The following is a 19,684-nucleotide window of genomic DNA, read 5'->3' on the forward strand; positions in this document are numbered from 1 at the left end:
ATTCTTCATCTGATACTTTCTGAGACTGACTTTGAAAGTGAGAATGAGGTAAAGGGCTGAGGAAAAAAGCATTGTGAGTTGCATCTTGCCTGGCATGGGGGTGGTTGTAGGCCCTGGATCACCTCTTCCCCTGGCCTCCTCTTGCTGTCCTGACTTTAAGGACCTGGTCTTGAGTCTTCCTATAGGATCTCTAGGTCCTTAAGGTATGGGTTTTGGCTCTCATGGTGCCCTGATTCTGAGGAGGGATGCTTAATTGAGCAGTGAGTCTCCTGGTAGTTGCCTAGCTGTTCTCTCTATTGCCTGGGACCACAGTGTTCCTAGTGTCCTCAAAGAGAACTGCTCTGTCCAATATGGAAAAGATATAAGGAGCTCATAAACTCCATGGAAATTTTTAATAGCAACATCCCTACATTTCTCAAAAAAAAAAAAAAAATCTTTAGGAGTTGAAAGATTTTTTTTCCTTAGATCACAGGTTGTGGAAGAACACGTGGGCTGCCTCAATTATATTTTAAGTGGTTGGATGTTGTTTATCACCTGGATGGGCTATACGTATGGACAAGGGCTGGGGTAAGTTGCTTTGATAGTTGACTATAAAGAGTGGGTTGAGCTGGCTCAGCACTTCGTCACTCACTGAGATGCCATCCAAGTACTGCTTCAGCATCTCCCGCAGCTTCCCATTGATATCTAGCAGCTGGGCTCGTCTGTGTTGGAGGCTCAGTTGCTCCAGTTTCACTTTGTTGTACCTTTTCCAGAAATTCTCCATTCCTATGTAGTCCACCATCACCTGGGAGTGGAGTTACAGAGAGAAGGTGTGCAGCGAGACCTATTAGCAAATGCTGCCCAATGCCCCACCATCCCCCAGGCTTTACCTTGGTGAGCTCCTCAGTAAGCTCTTCTAGATTATTCTCCTGAATCCCCTCCTGCTCCTTAGGAGTCAATACTGATGAATAAAAAGGCAGCACTTTTTCTTCCTCGGTTTCAAATTTCCTACATATTTCAGCAAGTTTAAGGATCTTTTCACCCTATTTGAAGCCGGAAGAGAGTTTATATTAGGAAAGGGAGTGGAGAGGGAAGCTAGTGGAGTTGGTTCTCCTGTTTGAACCCAGGGAAGCTACTCATCCAAGTGGGAAACAATAGCAATAAATACATATAGCAAATGGAGGTTACCATGTAACACACACTATTCCAAGTATTTTCTTATTGTAAAATTAATTCATAGCCTGGGAAACATAAGAAGACCCCATCTCTACAAAAAATTATTTAAAAGCCAGGCATGGTGGCACATGTCTAGTCTCAGCTACTGGGGAGGCTGAGATGGAAGGATCACTTGAGCCCAGGAGGCAGAGGTTGGAGTGAGACGAGATGGTGCCACCACACTCCAGCCTGGGCAACTGAGCAAGACCCTGTCTCAAAAAAAAAAATAATTCATTATTAATAATTCATTTCTTTAAAAACTCATTTTTTTTTTTTTTTAAAGATGGAGTTTCGCTCTTGTTGCCCAGGCTGGAGTGCAGTGGCGCAATCTCGGCTCACCGCAACCTCTGCCTTCAGGGTTCAAGCGATTGTCCTGCCTCAGCTTCCCGAGTAGCTGGGATTACAGGCACGTGCCACCATGCCCGGCTAATTTTGTATTTTTAGTAGAGATGGAGTTTCTCCATGTTGGTCAGGCTGGTCTCGAACTACCAACCTCAGGTGATCTGCCTGCCTCAGCCTCCCAAAGTGTTGGGATTACAGGTGTGAGCCACTGCGCCCAGCCAAAACTCATTCATTATTCTTTTTTTTTTTTTTTTTTTTTTTTAGACAGGGTCTTACTCTGTCACCCAGGCTGGGGTGCAGTGGTGCAATCCTGGCTCACTGCAGCCTCAATGTCCCAGGCTCAAGTGGTCCTCCCATCTCAGCTTCGCAAGCATCTGGGCTCACAGGCATGTGCCACTATGCCCAGCTTTTTTTTTTTTTTTTTTTTTGTAGAGATGGGCTCTCCCTATGTTGCTCAGGGTGGTCTCAAACTCTTGGGCTCAAGCAATCCTCCCACCTTGGCCTTCCGGAGTGCTGGGATTACAGGTATAAGCCACCATGCCTGGCCAGTTCATTTCAATTTAAAATGTAGACCGGACGCGGTGGCTCACGCCTATAATCCCAGCACTTGGGAAGCCAAGGTGGGTGGATCGCTGAGGTCAGGAGTTCGAGAACATCGTGGCCAACATGATGAAACCCTGTCTCCACTAAAAATACAAAAATTAGCCCGGCGTGATGGTACGCACCTGTAATTCCAGCTACTCAGGAGGCTGAGGCAGGAGAATTGCTTGAACTGGGGAGGTAAAGGTTGCAGCGAGCCAAGATCACGCCACTGCACTCCAGCCAGGGCAACAGAGTGAATAAGACTTTGTCTCAAAAAAAAATAATAATAATTAATTAAAATGTAAGAGGGGGCTTGACGCAGTGGCTCATGCCTGTAATCCCAGCATTTTAGAAAGCCAGGGTGGGAAGATCATCTGAGGCCAGGAGTTTGACCCAGCCTGGGCAACATGGCGAAACCCCATCTCTACAAAAAATACAAAAGTTAGCTGTGCATTGGGGAGGCTGAGGCGGGAGGAATGCTTGAGCCCAGGAGGCAGAGGTTGCAGTGAGCCAAGATGGCGCCACTGCACTCCAGCCTGGGAGACAGAGTGAGACCCTGTCTCACCAAAAAGAAAAAAAAAAAAAGTAGGAAGGGGCTCACCAGGGTGGCTCATGCCTCTAATCCCAGCACTTTGGGAGGCTAAGGCAAGAGGACTGCTTGAGGCCAGGAGTTCATAACCATCCTGGGCAACACAGTGAGACCGCATCTGTAGAAATACATAAATAAATAAATAAACTTAATTTAATGTAAGAGGGGAGGAAACATGGAATAAAAAAGGTATTCCAAGTGTCCACTCAGCCAGGAAGCAGGAAGAAGCCCCCACTATCCTTTCCAAATCCCTTTCACTTTGCAGGGAGGCAGGTTCCTTGACTTTGTTCTGATTGTCCTCTCCCCTGTGTTACCTTATCAACAATCTTTCTCAGGGCCTTGAGGGTGGCATTACTTTCCAGGGTGAGTTTGACTAAGTTCTTCTGGGATGCTGCCCGGGCCTGAGTCCTTTGGGCCTTAAGTTTTCGCAGTTGTACAAGGACCAATTCCTTGTCATTATGGATATACCGGTTCTCATCTTCACTCTCACGGCTGTGTATCATGATCTTGCCTTTTGAAATAGTTATGGCATCCTAGAGGAACAGAGTAGATTAGGGGAAACACTTGACCAACTGAGGGTCTTCAGTGAGACAGGTAAAAGGGCTGCCTGGGGAGTGAAATCAGAGCATATCATCTTTTTCCAACCAATGATCAGTGATGAGGCCCAGGAGAAATGAGGGGAAGCAAAAGAGGGAATAATAGAGCAGTTAAAGCAGTGAGTACTTCCAGGTGGCTATACTAACCTGTAGTTTCCGTATTTTTTTCATCTGTACTTCAATCTCTTTGGAGCTCTTCTCATCCTTCACCTGCAGGGTCTCAAAGGCAGCCTTTCGATCCTCCGTGGCATCAGTGTAATTCTTGAGTACATCCTGGAACTTTCTCCACAGATCTTCTACTGTGTTTTCCAGGTGCAGTCTTAGAAAGTGCTTCTCTTCTAAATTCTAGCAAGTGACCCCAAAATAGCAAATGTTTGGAATTACCTTATTAGTGCCCTTTCACTTCCACCAGGAATCTCACCCTCTTGAACTGTTTGTAGCATAGTTTAGTACAGAGGTCTCCAGTGAAAATGCCTACACAAGACCAGGCAGATGATATAAATATGTTTTGTGGGCCGGGTGGGGCCTGTGGTGAACTGGAGAGGAAATGCTGCATTTGGGAGGAGGAGAGGCAGCCACTGAGCTCCACGTGAGCCTTGCCATTTGGAAATGTGGCCCAGTGTTGCCAGATCTTTAAATTTTTCAAGGGGAGCTGAAAATTTAGATGTTTTTATGAAATCTCCAATTTTTAAGTGTAGGATGCTTATTCAAAAAATTTTATAAAACACTGTGGGGTAAATAAAAACAAAGAACTCCATACCCAAACCTAGGTCTGTGGGCTGGCTAAGATTGCAGCCTCGAGGACAGTGGAAAGTACTTTGGATCAAAGGGCAGGAGACCTAGATTCTCCTGGTTCTACCACAAACCAGCAGCATGACTTTGGCCCATCATTTTACTTACTTGTGCCTTACTTTCTTCATCTGAAAATCACAGGGGTGAAGCCAGATGATCTCCTTGGTGCTTTTTAGCTCTAAAATGCATTCCCTTGACATTTTAGAATGGTCCTCCCTCCCAACTAATTTTCACAAAATTACAAAAAGCAGTAGGGATACCTACAGGGGCAATAGATGTTACATTGACTGTGTTGGCTAAAGGGGTCTCTTCTACCTCTAGTAGCCTTGAGCATTTTTCTTTTTTCTTTTTTAATTTTTTTTGAGACAGGGTCTCGCTCTGCCCTCCTCCAGGCTGGAGGGCAGTGTTGCTATCACAGTTCACTACAGCCTCCATCTTCTGGGCTCAAGCGATCATCCTACCTCAGCCTCCTAAGTAGCTTGGACCACAGGCGCACACTACCATGCCTGGCTATTTTCTTTCTTTTTTGGGGGGGCCGGTAGAGATGGGGAGGGTCTGCCTATGTTGCCCAGGCTGGTCTTGAACTCCCAGTCTCAAGTGATCCTCCTGCCTTGGCCTCCCAAGGTGCTGGGATTACAGGTGTGAGCCACTGTGCCCAGCCTCCTTGAGCATTTTTCTATCACCTCCTCCCACTTCTTGCCTATCTAACTCTCCCTTCATACCATGTTTTTGAGATCATTCCACATGCTCTGGAACTCCAGCTTGCTTTCATACTCAGAATCTATATAGTTCTGCTCCATGGCCATGAAGATATCTTGTAGATAGTGAATCTCTTTCTCATGTTGGTCAATAATTGTCTTCCTGTAGGAGACAAGACACTGTCCCTGCTCTGAGGGATACGGGATATTGACCAATAATGACAATTCAAAGCAGTATGTAATAAATCTATGTGAATGGTACAAACTCTTAGGTACTGATGGAGAAAAGAGAGAGGGAAGGCGCTATTCTTTTTAGGGCTAGAAAGAATGAATAGGGTTATTTTATTTTGATTTCTGAATGGGTAATACATTCATGTGATACAAAAAAAGTACAAAAGGTTACAGTGAGAAGTCTCTCTCCCATCCCTGTTCCCTGCCAAATGGGTAGGATTTTCATAGTTGAAAGTGGGTAGTTGGTAAAAGGAATTTGAGGAGTTAAATTTAAAAAGAAGAAAAAAAAGTTATTTAAAAAAGTAAAACAATAACTTAGCCAGGTGTGGTGGCACGCACCTGTAATCCCAGCTACTGGGGACACTGAGGCAGGAAAATTGCTTGAACCCGGGAGGCAGAGGTTGTAGTGAGCTGAGATCGCACCACTGCATGCCAGCCTGGACAACAGAGCGACACTCTGTCTTGAAAAAACAAAACAAAATAAAAAAATAGTGAAAGAAAAAAAAGAAGAAAGTGGGTGGTGAAGGTACACAGACAGGGGCCTGATGTGAGTAAAGGGAAGCTAGAGCTGCAAACTTAAGCCCGAGTTTGTTTAAAAGGAACCAAGATATTCTGTGCTGGGGGTCCTGTGATAATCAATGTGGGATGCTCCAAGATACTAGCCACTTGCTTACAGGCAACTCCTTGACCCAGACTCTGGGCACTCCCCTGGATTCAATTCCCCATCTTCTCTTAGGCCCCCATACCTTTCTGTCTCAAACTCCTTGGTTAGGGCTTCCAGCTCCATGTTGTAACTTTCCTCCAGGAGACTGAGCCGGCGCCTCTGCAGGGCCAAGAGCTGGTCAACATTGTGCAAGTGGCTGCGCAGGGCACGGGCGTACTGCTCCTCGGCTTCGGACAGGTCTTTAGCTAAAGACTAGGCCAGAAAGAGAGTTACCATTCCAGCTGAATAGCATCTCTGTGAGAAAATAAAAATATATTCAGCTGGCAGATTTTTCTTTGCTCCTAATGCCAATTCTTTGGCTTTAAGAACGTTGGCTGTCCTTCTCACTCTTGTGTAAAGCAAGAGTGATGGCAAGGGCTGAGCAAGGTGGCTCGCATTTGTAATCCCAACACTTTGGGTAGCCAAGGTGGGAGGATTACATGAGCCTGGGAGCTCAAGACTAGCCTGGGCAACATAGTGAGACCCCCCCATCTCTACAAAAACAAACAAACAAACAAAAAAACTCATAAAAATTACCCAGGCCGTAGTCCCAGCTACTCACAAGGCCTGGGCAGGAGGATTGCTTAAGCCCAGGAGTTCAAAGTTGCAGTGAGCTGTGATCATGCCACTACATTCTAGCCTGGGTGACAGAACAAGACCCTGTCTCAAAAAAAAAAAAAAAAAAAAGACCGGGCACGGTGGCTCACACCTGTAATCCCAGCACTTTGGGAGGCCGAGGTGGGCAGATCACAAGGTCAGGAGTTCAAGACCAGCCTGACCAACATGGTGAAGCCCTGTCTCTACTAAAAATACAAAAATGCTGGACATGGTGGCACAAGCCTGTAATCCCAGCACTTTGGGAGGCCAAAGCGGGTGGATCATGAGGTCAGGAGTTCGAGACCAGCCTGGCCAACATAGTGAAACCCCATCTCTACTAAAAAAAAAAAAAAAAAAAAAAATCCGGCCACGGTGGCAGCCGCCTGTAATCCCAGCTACTCGGGAGGCTGAGGCAAGAAGAATTGCTTGAACCTGGGAGGCAGAGGTTGCAGTGAGCCGAGATTGTGCCACTGCACTCCAGCCCACGTGACAGTGCGAGACTCTGTCTCAAAATAAATAAATAAATAAATAAATAACAAAAATACAAAAATTAGCTGGTACGGTGACGCGTACCTGTAATCCCAGCTACTCAGGAGGCTGAGGCGGGAAAATCGCTTGAACCTGGGAGGCCAAGTTTGCAGTGAGCTGAGATCATGCCACTGCACTCCAGCATGGGCGACAGAGCGAGACTCCATCTCAAAAAAGAAAAAAAAAGTGATAGCAAAGAGCCCCATGAAGCCAGCCAGTGTCCTGTGGACGACTAACATTTATAGTGATGTAGCTACCACTGAAAGGAATCAGGGATTCTTGGAGAAATGGGTGCTTTGAGGTCTGATGCAGAAAATAAGTTGAACCTGGGGTATCTTTTTTTTTTTTTTTTTTTGAGATGGAGTCTTGCTCTGTCACCAGGCTGGAGTGCAGTGGCGCGATCTTGGCTCACTGCAACCTTGGCCTCCCAGGTTCAAACGATTCCTGCCTCAGCTTCCCGAGTAGCTGAGACTACAGATGCATGCCGCCACGACCAGCTAATTTTTTACATTTTTAGTAGAGACAGGGTTTCACCATGTTGGCCAGGATGGTCTCGATCTCTTGACCTTGTGATCTGCCCGGCTTGGCCTCCCAAAGTGCTGGGATTACGGGCATGAGCCACCGCGCCCGGCAGAACCTGGGGTATCTTACCATAAAAGATAACAAAGAAACTATAAAAGACCAAAAGGGTCATGTCAGAAGGACCCAGGAATCAACATGAAGTGCCTCACTGAGGCAGATTTTCCAAAGAAAATCACAGCAATATCTCCCATCCTACAATTCTCTGCTATGTGACCTTGCCACTCCCCCATCAAAAGGTGGTGTCTCTTCTTCCAGCTCCTTGAATTTGGGCAGACCCTATGACTACATGGGTCAATAGAATATGGTGGAAGTGACACTATGCCAGTCCCAGGCATAACCCTTGGCTGGCCTGGCAGTTTCTGCTTCCTGCCCCTTAGAATGCTTGTTCTTAGGATGGTCCCTCCAGGAGCCTAACAGTCATGCTGTGAGAAGCCAAGTGCACATGAATTTTTTTTTTTTTTGAGACGGCTTCTCACTCTGTCGCCCAGGCTGGAGTGCTGGAGTGCAGTGGCGCGATCTTGGCTCACTGCAAGCTCCGCCTCCTGGGTTCACGCCATTCTCCTGCCTCAGCCTCCTGAGTAGCTGGGACTACAGGAGCCCGCCACTATGCCCAGCTAATTTTTTTGTATTTTTTAGTAGAGAGATGGAGTCTCACTCTGTCGCCCAGGCCAGAGTGCAATGGTGCAATTTCGGCTCATTGCAACCTCCTCCCCCCAGGTTCAAGTGATTCTCCTGCCTCAGCCTCCCAGAGTAGCTGGGATTACAGGCACACACCACCACACCTGGCTAATTTTTTGTATTTTTTAGTAGAGATGGGATTTCACCATGTTGGTCAGGCTGGTCTTAAACTCCTGACCTTGTGATCCGCCAGCCTCGGCCTCCTAAAGTGCTGGGATTACAGGTGTGAGCCACCGTGCCCAGCCAGAAGTTTTGTTTTTTTTTAATCAGTTATCACTGGAGGATACCAGACAACCAATTTTTTAAAAAACTGGTAAATAAAGGCAAGAGAAAGAATCAAGCATTTATCTTGCCTTTCCTATATAAACTATAGCTCTGAGTAATTGAATAGAAAATGAGGGGAAGTATCTCTTTTCAGAAATACTCAAGCTAATGAACAAAAAATGAATAATACTATTAGAAAGTCAGGCCAGGCACAGTGGCTCACACCTGTAATCCCAGATCTTTGGGAGGCTGAGGCAGGAAGATCATCTGAAGCAAGGGTTTGAGGCCAAGAGTTTGAGACTAACCTGGGCAAAAGAGTGAGGCCCCCGTCTCTATTTCTTTTTCTCTCTTTTTTTTTCTTACTGGATCACTACATCCAGACCCCATCTCTATTTCTATTTCCTTTTTTTTGAGTCAGGGTCTTGTCCTGTCACCTAGGCTGGGGTCAGGTGGCATGATCACAGCTCACTGCAGCCTCAACCTCCCAGGCTCAATTGATCCTCCACCTCAGCCTCCTTAGTAGCTGGGACTACAGGCACACATCATCATGCCCAGCTAATTTTTAAGTTTTTTTGTAGACAGGTTTTTGCCATGTTGCCCAGGCTGGTCTCGAACTCTTTTTTTTTTGAGACAGAGTCTGGCTCTGTCCCCCAGGCTGGAGTGCAGTGGCACCATCTCGGCTCACTGCAAGCTCCGCCTCCCGGGTTCATGCCATTCTCCTGCCTCAGCCTCCCGAGTAGCTGGGACTACAGGCGCCCGCCACCAAGCCCTGCTAATTTTTTTTTTTTTTTTGTATTTTTAGTAGAGACAGGGTTTCACTATGTTGGCCAGGATGGTCTCGAACTCCTGACCTCGTGATCCGCCCACCTCGGCCTCCCAAAGTGCTAGGATTACAGGCTTGAGCCACCGTGCCCGGCCATGGTCTCGAACTCTTGGGCTCAAAGGATCCGCCTGCCTCAGCCTCCCAAAGTGTTGGGATTACAAGCATAAACCACTGTGCCTGGCCCCATCTCCATTTCTAAAATAAAATTTAAACATTTTAAAAATAAGCATTTTTGCATCTCCCAATGATGTAATGGATCAACAGCTGCTAACATCACAAAAAGAGAGCTAGGCCATATGTACCTCTTGATACAACATCGCCAAGCATCTAAATCCAATTACCAAAATAAAAATACAGAAGACAAAGTAATGTGTTAAACTGCAATACAGAATACTATGCAGTTGTAAAATAAGAAGCTCTTTACGGGAAAATATGGAACAATCTCATATATATATGAGCATAATCTCGGCTCACTGCAACCTCTGCCTCCCAGGCTCAGGTGATCCTCCTACCTCAGCCTCCCCAGTAGCTGGGACTATAGGCACATGCCACCACGCCCGGCTAATTTATATATTCTTAGTAGAGACAGGGTTTTACCATGTTGCCCAGGCCGATCTCGAACTCCTAGGCTCAAGCGATCCGCCTGCATTGGCCTCCCAAAGTGCTGGGATTTCAGGCATGAGCCACTGTGCCCGGCCTCCAAGATGTATTATTAAGTGAAAAAAGCAAGGTGCAGAATAGTATATAATATGATCATTTATGTAAAAAAAGAAAAAAGTTTCCTTATGAAACTAGAATTATTGGAAGGAACACTGGGTACCTGGAAGGCACTGGTGGGGAGGAACTTTTCTCTATATAACCTTTTTTTCTTTTGAATTTTGAATCATTTGAGTGTATTACCTTCAAAAAAGTAAAACAAGATTAGACAGAAAAAGCATTTACGGAATTGCCCACATGATCCAGGCACCTTGAGTCCACTCATTGTAAACTACCATGACCTCTACACAGAGATAGCTTTTACCTTATACGTTTACAATGATAAAAGGATCTTATGAAATAGGTTCTGATAATGGAAGACTATTCACTCACTCAACAAATGTTTACCTAACCCCTGCTACGCACCAGCACTGGGCTGGATGTTGAGGATTCAGAGATAAAAAGATATGCCCACTGCTCCCGAAGGAGCTTACAGTCTAGTAGGAAGAGTTACATAAATAGAAAATCACAACATAACATGGAAATTGCTCTAAGGTTGATGATTTATTGAGTGACGATGAGATATAAAGGACTGAGTGCCTACATCTGACTAAGCACTGGGAAAGGCTTCATAAGAGATGTCATTTGTATCAACTCTTGAAGGAGGAATGAAAGTTTGCCAGGATGGTCGGGCATGGTGGCTCACTCCTGTAATCCCAGCACTTTGGGAGGCTGAGGCAGGTGGATCACCTGAGGTCAGGAGTTCCAGACCAACCTGGCCAACATGATGAGGCCCCGTCTCTACTAAAAATACAAAAATTAGCCAGCATGGTGGCGCACACCTGTAGTCCCAGCTACGCAGGAGGCTGAGGCACGAGGATCACTTGAACCTGGGAGGTGGAGATTGCAGTGAGCAGAGATTGCACGACTGCACTCCACCCTGGGCAACAGAGTGAGACTCCGTCTCAGAAACAAAACAAAAAAAACGGGGCTGGGCGTGGTGGCTCACGCCTGTAATCCCAGCATTTTGGGAGGCCGAAGTGGGCAGAACATTTGAGGTCAGGAGTTCGAGACCAGCTGGCCAACATGGCGAAACCCCGTATCTACTAAAAATACAAAAATTAGCTGAGTGTCATGGTGCGCGCCTGTAATCCCAGCTACTTGGGAGGCTGAGGCAGGAGAATCGCTTGAACCCGAGAGGCGAAGGTTACAGTGAGCTGAGATCGCTCCACTGCGCTCCAGCCTGGGAGACAGAATGAGACTCTGTCTCAAAAAAATAAATAAAAATAAAAATAATAAGAAAGTTTGCCAGGATGACTGGAGAAGAAATGGAGATGAGAGTTCCAGATACGGGGAATAGCATGTGCAAAGGCACAGGTAAGAAACAAGGCTGGCTGTACAGGTAGGCAGAGGCCAGATGCGGTGACTCACGCCTGTAATACCCAGCACTTTGGGAGGCCAAGGCAGGCAGATCACCTGAGGTGGGGAGTTCGAGATCAGCCTGACCAACATGGAGAAACCCCGTCTCTACTAAAAATACAAAATTAGCTGGGCATGGTGGCACATGCCTGTAATCCCAGTTACTTGGGAGGCTGAGGCAGAAGACTTGCTTGAACCCAGGAGGTGGAGGTTGCGGTGAGCCGAGATCGCACCATCGCGCTCCAGCCTGGGCAACAAGAGCAAAACTCCATCTCAAAAAAAAAAAAAAAAAAGAAAAGAAAAGAAAGTAAAAGAAAAGTACAGGTAGGAACCATATCATGAGGGCTTTGATGTTTTTACTATGGAGTTTGGATTTTTTCCTGTAGATGGGGGAACCACTAAGATTTAAGCAGTGGAGTGACAGGATTAGATTTCTGCATTAGAAAGATAATCCTGGTACTCATGCCTATAATCCCAGCACTTTAGGAGGCCGAGGCAGGTGGATCACCTGAGGCCAGGAGTTAGAGGCCAGTCTGGCCAACGTGGTGAGACTCCGTCTCTACTAAAAATGCAGAAATTAGCTGGACGTGGTGGCATGCACCTGTAATCCCAGCTACTCAGGAGGCTGAGGCAGGAGAATCACTTGAACCCAGGGGGCAGAGGTTGCAGTGAGCCAAGATTGTGCCACTGCACTCCTGCCTGGGTGACTCTGTCTAAAAATAAAATAAAATAAATAATAATAATCATCATCATCATCATCATCATCCTGGTAGTTCTGCAGAGAATCCAGAGGCAGTTCAATGTGAAGGGTGGAAAACAGGAAACTATTACTAACAGTTTAGGTTAGAGATGATGCCCAGGTCTCAACTACAGGAGGACAGTGGAAAAGGACAGCAGGGTATAGCTTTGAAGACTACTTTAAAGTAGACGACTTATACAACACTTAGTAACAGAGGTCAGGGATAGATGCAAAATCTAGGATGGACTGGGCCCAGTGGCTCATGCCTGTAATACTAGCACTCTGGGAGGCCGAAGTGGGAGGACTGCTTGAGGCCAGGAGTTCAAGACCAGCATGGGCAACATAACGAGACTGCATCTCTATAAAAAATTTAAAAATTTGTTAGGTGAGGTGGTGTGTACCTGTGGTCCCAGCTACTCCAGAGGGTGAGGTGGGAGGATCAGCCTGGGCAACACAGCGAGACCTTGTCTCTACTAAAAATTTAAAAAATAATTTAAAAGTTTAGCCAGTCGTAGTGAGAGCCTGTAGTCCCAACTGCTCAGGTGGGAGGATCACTTGGGCCCAGGAGCTTGAGTGTAGTGAGCTATGATCGTGCTACTGCACTTCAGCCTGGACAACAAAGTGAGATTCTGTCTCAAAAAATAAAATAAAATAAAGCCAGGGTAATGTGTAAGATTGTCTGGCCCTAGAAAACTGGTTAAAGGGTGAGATGGCCAGACTCAGAAATCCGGAGAATGCTAAAGTTCAGAGGATGGAGAGAGGAAGATAAACTCACTGGAGTGAATGATTTATGTCCCAGAGGTAGGAAAAATGACAGAATGGTGTCATGCAAGCCAAAGGAGAATTTCAAGACCCAGGGCATGACCAAAAATGTCAGTGCCATAGAGAGGTTAGGTTAGATAAAGACTAAATGATGAAAATTAGCCACAATTCTGAACCAGTGGCCTTTACCCGAGCAGTTTCCTAGAGAAAGGTAGAAATCAGATGTTGTGGGATACAGGGTAAAATGGAAGTGAAGAAGTAGAGATAGTGAGGATCACTAACATTTCCACATTTAATATGTGTAGTCTTATTCAGGAATGACCCTGAAGGTGGTTAATATTAACAGTGTGTGATTTACCTAAGCAAGAACTGTTATCGTAAGCTGTGAGGCTGCTGTGTGGGAAGAAGTTAATTGTCTCGGGGTGAACCTGGCCAACTACTCAGCTTCCCTTAACCCATTCATGCCTGAGGTTGCAAATATTTTTTGTGAAAAATCAGATCTTGGCGATGACCTTGAGCAGTACGAGATATATAACTCCCACAAACTTAGCATTACAATAATGGAACACTAGGCAATGAACACTGCTGTTCTTATCAAGTGCTTCTTTTTTTTTTTTTTTTTTTTGAGACGGAGTCTCGCTCTGTCGCCCAGGCTGGAGTGCAGTGGCGCAATCTCTGCTCACTGCAAGCTCCACCTCCCACATTCACGCCATTCTCCCGCCTCAGCCTCCCGAGTAGCTGGGACTACAGGCGCCCGCCACCACGCCCGGCTAATTTTTTGTATTTTTAGTGGAGACGGGATTTCACCGTGTTAGCCAGGATGGTCTCGATCTCCTGACCTCGTGATCCGCCTGCCTCGGCCTCCCAAAGTGCTGGGATTACAGGCTTGAGCCACCGTGCCTGCCTCTTATCAAGTGTTTGATAACTTCCAATAAGTGTCTGAAAAAGCCTCTTAAAAATCCGTAAGGTATGGGCTGGGCGCGATGGCTAACGTCTGTAATCCCAGCACTTTGGGAGGCCGAGGTGGGTGGATCACCTAAGGTCAGGAGTTCCAGACCAGCCTGGCCAACATGGTGAAACCCCGTCTCTACTAAAAATACAAAAATTGGGCCAGGCGCGGTGGCTCACGCCTGTAATCCCAGCACTTTGGGAGGCTGAGGCGGGCGGATCACGCGGTCAGGAGATCGAGACCATCCTGGCTAACACGGTGAAACCCCGTCTCTACTAAAAATACAAAAAATTAGCCGGGCGAGGTGGCGGGCGCCTGTAGTCCCAGCTACTCGGGAGGCTGAGGCAGGAGAATGGCGTGAACCCAGGAGGCGGAGCTTGCAGTGAGCCAAGATCGCACCACTGCACTCCAGCCTGGGCGACAGCGAGACTCCGTCTCAAAAAAAAAAAAAAAAATACAAAAATTACCTGGGCTTGGTGGCAGATGCCTGTAATCCCAGCTATTCAGGAGGTTGAGGCAAGAGAATCGCTTGAACCCAGGAGGCGGAGGGTGCAGTGAGCCAAGATCGCGCCACTGTACTCCAGCCTGGTGACAAGAGTGAAACTCCTCAGTGGCTGGGCGTGGTGGCTCACGCCTGTAATCCCAGCATTTTGGGAGACCGAGGCGGGCGGATCACCTGAGGTCGAGAGTTCAAGACCAGCCTGAACAACATGGAGAAACCCCATCTCACTAAAAATACAAAATTAGTGGGCATGGTGGCACATGCCTGTAATCCCAGCTACTCAGGAGGCTGAACCCGGGAGGCGGAGGTTGCAGTGAGCCAAGACCGTGCCATTGCACTCCAGCCTGGGCATCAAGAGTGAAACTCCGCCTCAAAAAAAAAAAATCCATAAGGTATAACTGGTGGGGTGTGGACTTCTAATGAATAATGGTTATTGCAAATTTGAGGACTCTTAATATTTATCTCTGGAAGCTGCCCAGGATCTTCTGAGCTTTTTCCCCAGGGGTTAGGCTATGAAAGAGAAATGTGTGTTTTCTAGAGGGGGAATACCATGTTGGCAATGTATATTTTGCTGTTACTGTGGGCTTTGTTTTGTTTAAAATGGAAAAGACTGGCTGGGCGCAGTGGCTCATGCCTGTAATCCCAGCACTTTGGGAGGCCAAGGCGGGTGAGTCACAAGGTCAGGAGATCGAGACCATCCTGGCCAACACGGTGAAACCTCCATCTCAACTAAAGATAAAAAAATTAGCCAGGCGTGGTGGCACACGCCTGTAGTCACAGCTACTCGGGAGGCTGAGGGAGAAGAATCACTTGAACCTGGGAGGCGGAAGTTGCACTGAGCCGAGATTGTGCCACTGCACTCCAGCCTGGCAACAGAGCGAGACTCCGTCTCAAATAAATAAATAAATAAATAAATAATGGAAAAGACTAAGGAGAAGGCATTAAATGGAGGCAGAATATTAAAAGTAAGACAAAAGAAGGGGTACAGAAAATCCCTTAGAAGAAGAGATAGGATGGAATCAAGAACTCAAGAACCTCCCAAGAGCATAAGGATGGCTGATTGAATTGCTTAGAAATCCTGAACTGCTCTTACCCATGGAGATCTTCTCAACTTTATCCAGGGCCACTGAAGTTGAATCAAGAGGCCAAACAATTTAGTTGAACGGAGCACTGCAGTGGGAATCAATAAACACATGCTGGAGTCCTGGTTCTCTCACTGACTAGCTATGTGACCTTGGGCAAGTCAGTTCCCCTCTGGAACTGAGCCTTCTGACATTGAAATGAAGGTGTGGGGCTCATTTCAAGTCACTGGGTGATGTCTACTGTGCCTTATGACTCTACTATTGGATAGTACTGGTTTTGGGCAATAGATGACAAGGAGAGTGGCTCCTCTAAGGGAGAGAGGGATGAAAGACAGCCCAATATTCTATTTTTTATTTCTGTGAAAACCGTTATTACCAATAGCCTGGCTTTCTCACAGCCTGTGTCTTGTGAGGGCTTTAAGATGGATTAATTCACTAAGCTCGTTCTATTAAGAGGTCAGGAAGCCACACTCAAGGTTTCCTTGGAAAGAGTGCCTACCTTGATGACATTGTCCTTACAGTCCACCACTCGTTCAAATGTTTGGCTGAGGATCTCAATGTCCTTATGAAGCTCTCTGGTCTTGACTTCCCGAAGGACAGTTCTCCACTGTGTGTTAATCTTATTAAGGTTCAGAGCACTGTTATGTTCCTCCTTGGCCAGCTTGTCCTGTGTGAAGGAATAAATATACCTCCAGGAAGTCAGGGCCTTTCAGTACAACAAACAAGATCACTCTTTAAGTCAGCTGACACCTTACCCCTTTTCGATGGGAACGGCCTGATGGCATTTAGGGAGGGCAAGGGTGAATTTCCTTCAGGGTGGGAGCATCAGAGTAGGATGTTGTTTGTAATGACCCATCTCCAGGGAGAATATCAGCATTCCAGACAGCTGGGACAGCTGACAGGACCTACGGTCCCACTTCTGGGATTCAGTAGAGATTGCCAAGCTGTATACCACGCACCCCCTCCATGCTTCGCAGAGAACACTCCCGCCTCCCAAACAATGTTGCCTGAACTCTAAGTATATCTGGGTCTCAGGATTTCCGGAGGAGGGAAGGTCAGGATGAAAATGAGGTTTCCTCAGTGACAGGGCCAGCGCAGGGGGTGGATGGGGTTGAGCAGGACATAATGCAAAAGGCCATCACCTTCAAGAACTGGCTGAGGAGCCTCTCCTTCTTTTTGGCCATCTCCTCCTCTGCCAGCAACTTCTGCTGAAACAGAAGCAGCTGCTCCTCATCGGACAGGGGCGTCTTGGCCATTTTTTCTTTCTTAGGCATGGAGGGGCAGGGGATTGGATCCGGGAAAGAAGCCTCGGCCTGCCTCGGCCCGCGTTATAGAGCGTAGAAGAAAAATGTCCCTAGAAAGGGGCTTTCCAGAACTGCCCCTCGTTGTGGGCGGTTGTGGGACCTGAGATCTCAGCCCTTGAACAAGAGAGACTCCCGGCTATCAGTGAGGCTGAGCTCTCTCTCCCACGGTGAGACGCGTCTAATCTCCTAGCAACGAGGATCTCGCTAATATGGAGAGGCAACGGGCTAGAAGAGTCCCTGTCTTGGAGCGCCCCCTACCCAGTGGAGGACCGCGGTCGGTTTTTGAGAGGGTCCTTTTAACTCTCAAAAACCTGTCTCCTCAGTGCATTTTATCTATCTATCTATCTGTCTATCTATCTATCTATCTATCTATCTATCTATCTATCTATCTATCTATCATCTATCTTTGACATAGAGTCTCGCTCTGTCGCCTAGGCTGGGCACGATCTCGGCTCACTGCAACCTCCGCCTCCCGGATTCAAGCAATTCTCCTGTCTCAGCCTCCCCTCAGTGCACTTTTATAAACCTTCCTCAGACCCCTTGGGAAGCCCAAGATCGTCAAAAAGAGAACCAAGAAGTTTATCCGGCACCAGTCTGACCGATATGTCAAAATTAAGCGTAACTGGCGGAAACCCAGAGGTATTGACAACAGGGTTCGTAGAAGGTTCAAGGGTTAGATCTTGATGCCCAACATTGGTTATAGGAGCAACAAAAAAACAAAGCACATGCTGCCCAGTGGCTTCCGGAAGCTCCTGGTCCACAACGTCAAGGAGCTGCAAGTGCCGCTGTTGTGCAACAAATCTTACTGTGCTGAGATCGCTCACAATGTTTCCTCCAAGAACTGCAAAGCCATCGTAGAAAAGAGCTGCCCAGCTGGCCATCGGAGTCACCAACCCCAATCCCAGGCTGCGCAGCAAAGAAAATGAGTAGACAGCTCATGTGCATGTTTTGTGTTTAAATAAAACTGTAAAAACTGCAAACAACAACAAAAACCTTTTTTTAAAAAGATAAGTGTTGGAGAGAATGTGGAGAAACGAGAACCCTCATATATTGGTGGTACAAATGTAAAATGGTGTAGCCACTTTGGAAAACAGTTTGGCAATTTTTTAAAATGTTAAACATAAATTTACCATGTGACCCAATAATTTCACTCTTAGGGATCTGCCTAAGAGAAATGAAAGCATGTATACACACAAAAACTTGCACAGGAATTTTCTTACCTGTCTCACTCATAATAGCCCAATTGGAAAAATTGGAGACAACCTAAATGTCCATTAACATGTGAATGAGTAGACAAAATATGCTACGTCCATACAATGGAATATTATTCAGAACAAACTATGGATACCAGCTACAATGTGGATGAACCTCAAAAAGAATATGCAGGCTGGGTGCTGTGCCTCACACCTGTAATCCCAGCACTTTGGGAGGCCGAGGCGGGAGGATCGCTTTAGCCCAGGAGATCAAGACCAGCTTGAGCAATGTGGCGAAACCCCTTCTCTACAAAAAATACAAAAGAAGTTAGCTGGGCGTGGTGGTGCATACCTGTTGTCCCAGCTACCCCAGGAGGCTGAGGTGAGAGGATCACCTGAACTCCAGCGGTCAAGCCATAATCAAGCCACTGCACTCCAGTTGGGTGACAGAGCAGCCCTGTCTCAAAAAGAAACAACAACAAAAACAAACCAAACAAACGCCCCCCCCCCCCCTTTTTTTTTTTTAAGACTGGAGTCTCACTCTGTCACCCAGGCTGGAGTGCAGTGCATGATCTCGGCTCACTGCAACCTCCACTGCCTGGGTTCAAGAAATTCTCCTGCCTCAGCCTCCTGAGTAGCTGGGACTACAGGTGTGCACCACCATGCCTGCCTAATTTTTGTATTTTTAGTAGAGACAGGGTTTCATCATCTTGGCCAGGTTGGTCTCAAACTCCTGACCTCAAATGATCCACCCACCTCGGCCTCCCAAAGTGCTGGGATTACAGGCGTGAGCCACCATGCCCAGCCAAAAAAACCCTATGTTCAGTGAAATAAGCCAGACACAAGTGATTACGTATTGTATGCTTCCATTTATATGAAATATCCGGAAAAGGCCAAGCTATAAAGACAGAAAGTAGATTACTTTCTTTTCTTCTCCCTTCCCTTCCCTTCCCTTCCCTTTCCTTCTCTCTCTCTCTCTCTCTCTCTTTCTCCCTCTCTCTCCCTCCCCCTCCCCGCTTTTTGACTGAGTCTTTCTCTGTTGCCCAGGCTGGAGTGAGGTGGCACAGTCTCGGCTCACTGCAACCTGCACCTCCCAGGTTCAAGCGATTCTCCTGCCTCAGCTTCCCAAGTAGCTGGGATTACAGGCACCCGCCACCACACCCAGCTAATTTTTTGTATTAGCTGTAAAAAAAAAAAAAAAAGCGAATTATGTGATATGCAACATGTGCCCAAAAAAAGTTGTTTTAAATGTGAAATATAATACATTACTCAGAACTCTCCAGAAAAACAGAATCAATAGGATGTGTGTATTTATTTATTATAAGCAATCGGTGTTATTATGGAGGCTCAGAAATCCCAAGATCTGCAATTAGCAAGCTGGAGATTTAGGAGAACCGATGTGTAGTTCTAGACTAAAAGCCAGCCAGCTCAAGGTCCAAGAAGAGTCAATGTTTCAGTCTGAGTCAGAAGGCCAGAAAAGACTGCCTCAGCTTAGGCAGTTAGTCAGGAGGAGCTGCTTGTACTCAGCCTTTTTGTTTTATTCATGTCTTCAATGATTGGATGAGGCTCACCCATGTTACAAGGGTGATCTGCTTTACTCAATCTCACTAATTAATTCTCAATCTAATTCAAATGTTAATCTCATCTGGAAACACCCTCATAGACACAACCAGAATAATTTTTTTTGTATATTTTTCTTTAGACAGAAAACTCATTTTGTCGGCCGGGCGCAGTGGCTCACGCTTGTAATCCCAGCACTTTGGGAGGCCGAGGCGGGCGGATCACGAGGTCAGGAGATCGAGACCACGGTGAAACCCCGTCTCTACTAAAAATACAAAA

The 19,684-nt window shown here is 46.6% G+C and overlaps 1 protein-coding gene and 1 pseudogene across 2 annotated transcripts; one reads left to right on the forward strand and one right to left on the reverse strand.

The window, feature by feature from the left end:
* Window positions 1-84: 84 nt before the first annotated feature.
* On the reverse strand, window positions 85-16,880 carry CCDC65 (coiled-coil domain containing 65). 2 transcript variants are annotated; one of them, XM_032144188.2, is made up of 8 exons: window positions 16,491-16,880; window positions 15,848-16,015; window positions 5,771-5,940; window positions 4,818-4,956; window positions 3,451-3,648; window positions 3,022-3,240; window positions 870-1,022; window positions 85-784 (listed from the first exon to the last, which is right to left on the reverse strand). In XM_032144188.2, the coding sequence occupies exons 1-8, from the start codon at window positions 16,620-16,622 to the stop codon at window positions 509-511; spliced, it is 1,455 nt and encodes a 484-aa protein (XP_032000079.1). In that variant the 5' UTR covers window positions 16,623-16,880; the 3' UTR covers window positions 85-508. The 2 variants fall into 2 exon arrangements, with proteins under 2 accessions (XP_032000079.1, XP_058289375.1); XM_058433392.1 differs by lacking the exon at window positions 16,491-16,880 and having other exon boundaries at window positions 5,771-5,982; window positions 15,848-15,911.
* Window positions 16,862-18,033, forward strand: LOC116462066 (large ribosomal subunit protein eL32-like; annotated as a pseudogene).
* Window positions 18,034-19,684: the final 1,651 nt, after the last annotated feature.

The sequence above is a fragment of the Hylobates moloch genome, unplaced genomic scaffold, assembly GCF_009828535.3.
Source record: "Hylobates moloch isolate HMO894 unplaced genomic scaffold, HMol_V3 SCAFFOLD_22, whole genome shotgun sequence".
NCBI classification, from domain to species: domain Eukaryota; kingdom Metazoa; phylum Chordata; class Mammalia; order Primates; family Hylobatidae; genus Hylobates; species Hylobates moloch.

Excerpts from the sequence above, each read along its gene's own strand:
- CCDC65 (XM_032144188.2), bottom strand. The coding sequence starts at position 16,622 with ATGCCTAAGAAAGAAAAAATGGCCAAGACGCCCCTGTCCGATGAGGAG. Across the intron at positions 16,016-16,490 it reads TCCTCAGCCAGTTCTTGAAG|GACAAGCTGGCCAAGGAGGA; the intron begins GTGATGGCCTTT and ends TCCTTCACACAG. Across the intron at positions 785-869 it reads TTACTGAGGAGCTCACCAAG|GTGATGGTGGACTACATAGG; the intron begins GTAAAGCCTGGG and ends CTCCACTCCCAG.